Source organism: Meleagris gallopavo, chromosome 3 (genome assembly GCF_000146605.3).
Source record: "Meleagris gallopavo isolate NT-WF06-2002-E0010 breed Aviagen turkey brand Nicholas breeding stock chromosome 3, Turkey_5.1, whole genome shotgun sequence".
NCBI lineage: Eukaryota > Metazoa > Chordata > Aves > Galliformes > Phasianidae > Meleagris > Meleagris gallopavo.
Window position 1 is genome coordinate 83,945,431 of NC_015013.2, and position 2,945 is coordinate 83,948,375.

Sequence of the window (2,945 nt, forward strand, 5' to 3'; positions counted from 1 at the left end):
GTCGACACGCCGCCCACGACCAGCAGCGACTCGGGTGAGCGGCGCCCACGCGTGTCGGGGACCCGAGCGTTCTTCCTGCCCGCTGCTCGCGGGACCTCACTCCGCTTCTCCCCCCTTGCGCTCACCTCTGTTAAATGCCACGTTAGCGAGGCGCGCTGCGAGTTTATTTCCTGGAAAAGCAGTTTTCCCTTCACCCTTTTGGAGGAAAGGAGTCAACAACGACAAAAAAAAAGAAAATAGGGAGGGAGGGAGAAACTTTCATAACGGGGTCACAGCCTGATGTCCCCAGCGCGGGAGAGGAGGGAGCGCTTCCCGGTGATACCCGCGGCTCGAGGAGTTAACCCGAGAGCCGCAGGGAGAATGCGGCGGGGAGGTGCCAGTGAAAGTGGCTGCGAGGAGTGAGTGAATGGGGCTGGGAAAGTTTTAGAAATGCTTCCTTAGGTATTTGACAGCGTGTTCCGCTCGCTCATAAATTTGGGTTGAAAGTGAGTTGCTACTCAAGCACTGCAGCCTTCGGGTTTTTTTTTGTTGTTGTTTGTTTTTTTTTTTTTAATTTAGATTTTCCACAAATTAGCAGATCAAGAGAGATTGAGAAAATGTCTCTGAATACACATGTGTGTTAAGTAAGCTTTCTTTTGAGGCGTGGCCAAAGCCTTCTAAATCCTTAATTAAGGGCAGCTTGAGTCTGGGAGCTTTATTACGCTGCACTGCTGACAGCCGAGGTTAAACTTTGCTGCTATCTCTGCGCTCGCAGTTACGCAAGAGCCGTGCAACTTTTGAAATCAGGGAGCCAGAGTTCCGAGGGCAGTCCTTGAAATGCCGCTTCCTTAAGGGAAGGGCTCTTGGGTAGGGAATGGGGAGTCTTGCAGAGTCGGATGGTTTTGAAGTAGGTTTGTCAATGGGTTCCTTGCTCCGTGGCTTGGAGTAACCCCTTGTCAGGCTGCCCTGTAAGTTTTTGCACAGATCAGCTCATGATGCTATTTTTTTCCCGTGCAGAAGAAGAACAAGAAGAAGATGAGGAAATTGATGTCGTTACATTAGCTGAAGCAAACGAGTCTGAATCCAGCACAGAGTCCAGCACAGAAGCATCAGAGGAGCACTGTAAGCCACACCACAGTCCGCTGGTCCTCAAGCGGTGTCACGTCAATATCCACCAGCACAACTATGCTGCTCCTCCCTCCACCAAGGTGGAATACCCAGCCGCCAAGAGGCTAAAGTTGGACAGTGGCAGGGTCCTCAAACAGATCAGCAACAACCGAAAATGCTCCAGTCCCCGCACGTCAGACTCAGAGGAGAACGACAAGAGGCGAACGCACAACGTCTTGGAGCGCCAGCGAAGGAATGAGCTGAAGCTGAGTTTCTTTGCCTTACGTGACCAGATACCTGAGGTGGCCAACAACGAGAAGGCGCCCAAGGTTGTCATCCTGAAAAAAGCCACAGAGTATGTTCTGTCCATCCAATCGGACGAGCACAGACTGATTGCAGAGAAAGAGCAGTTGAGGCGGAGGAGAGAACAGTTGAAACACAAACTTGAGCAGCTAAGGAACTCTCGTGCATAGGAACTCTTGGACATCACTTAGAATACCCCAAACTAGACTGAGACTTTGATAAAATATTAGTGTTTCTAATATCACTCATGAACTACACCAGTCCATCGAGAATGGAATTATTGCAACTGCATGCTGTGCGACTTAACTTGAGACTACACAACCTTGGCTGAATCTCCGAACGGTTTGGCCAGAACCTCAAAACTGCCTCATAATTGATACTTTGGGCATAAGGGATGATGGGACATTCTTCATGCTTGGGGATGAACTCTTCAACTTTTTTTCTTTTAAAATTTTGTATTTAAGGCATTTTTTCTTAAGAGAATTCCAAAAAGAGTTGTCCCCAGATTGCTGTACATATTTACACATCTTCTTGCCATGTAAATACCTTTAATAAAGTCTTTATAGAAAAATGTGCAACATTAATACACAATAGTTGTGGCAACTGGATTTATACTTGTCTTGAACTTGCGTGCCATAACATTTCACAATTTTGTTTTTTATTTAAATACATTTTTTCTTTTAAAAATGATTTTTATTTTGTTTTTAGATAAATAAATATTTGCCCAAAATATAATTAGCTAAATCCTGTGTAAAGACTTTCCTTTGTTTTTTTCCCTGTTGACATTAGATGCTTGTTTCCCTGATATCCCTCTCTTTGTCATCAGAGCATGACTTTAGAAAAGTCAAAGTGGGTTTAGATGAGAAGAAATTGTAGTTTTGAAGCTTAGTGGGGAGTCTTCTTTTGTCTTCCTCATGCATCCTATTACTTCCAGTAGATTAAACCAATGTTCTTGATGCTTTGCCAACTCAGCTGTGTGCCCCAATGAAGGTGGTAGCTATCATGTCCATCTCGCCCATCCATGATCTCTGCTCAATGAAAGTAAAATGGAGCTACTGTGTTTTTCACACAAGCCCAGTGTATGAGATCTGCATTCTTTCCAAATAAGCTTAATTATGTTTTAGAGGCATGACCTTTGTTCTGTGGGGACCCAGCTATGTATTTCGAGAACTTCTTTGTAGTGAACTCACCTTAATTGCTTCCTGTTTGATTTTGAACAGAAGTTTAATGGGATAAAAAAATAAACAGAGGTGGTAAGTGTTGACGTTGTTAAAACAACAGAGCCGTTTCCCCTTTTAAGTGCTGAAATCAGCAGAGCTAACCTTCCTAGGTAAACACCCTAACACTTTATTAATGTGAATAGTTACAGGGGATTTCAGGGAATACCGAGTTCAAGGACAGGGAGCACACAGAACCACACAAAGGAAAGGGAGATTTCTTACCAGGGAAATGTGCCTGACAAACTCCTAACATTTGTCTGTCTCTATTACATGGTTTTTACATTCAGGAATTGTCTCATGATTGGCTTCAGATGGGCCATAAAGCATTTAATGATA

General features: G+C 44.4%; 1 protein-coding gene across 1 annotated transcript; it reads left to right on the forward strand.

The window, feature by feature from the left end:
* Positions 1-2,132, forward strand: MYC (MYC proto-oncogene, bHLH transcription factor; the record flags this gene model as incomplete). The annotated part of the gene is made up of 2 exons (XM_010709322.3): positions 1-34; positions 997-2,132. Coding segments are annotated over 2 exons (597 nt in total), but the record flags the coding sequence as incomplete, so codon positions are not given.
* Positions 2,133-2,945: the final 813 nt, after the last annotated feature.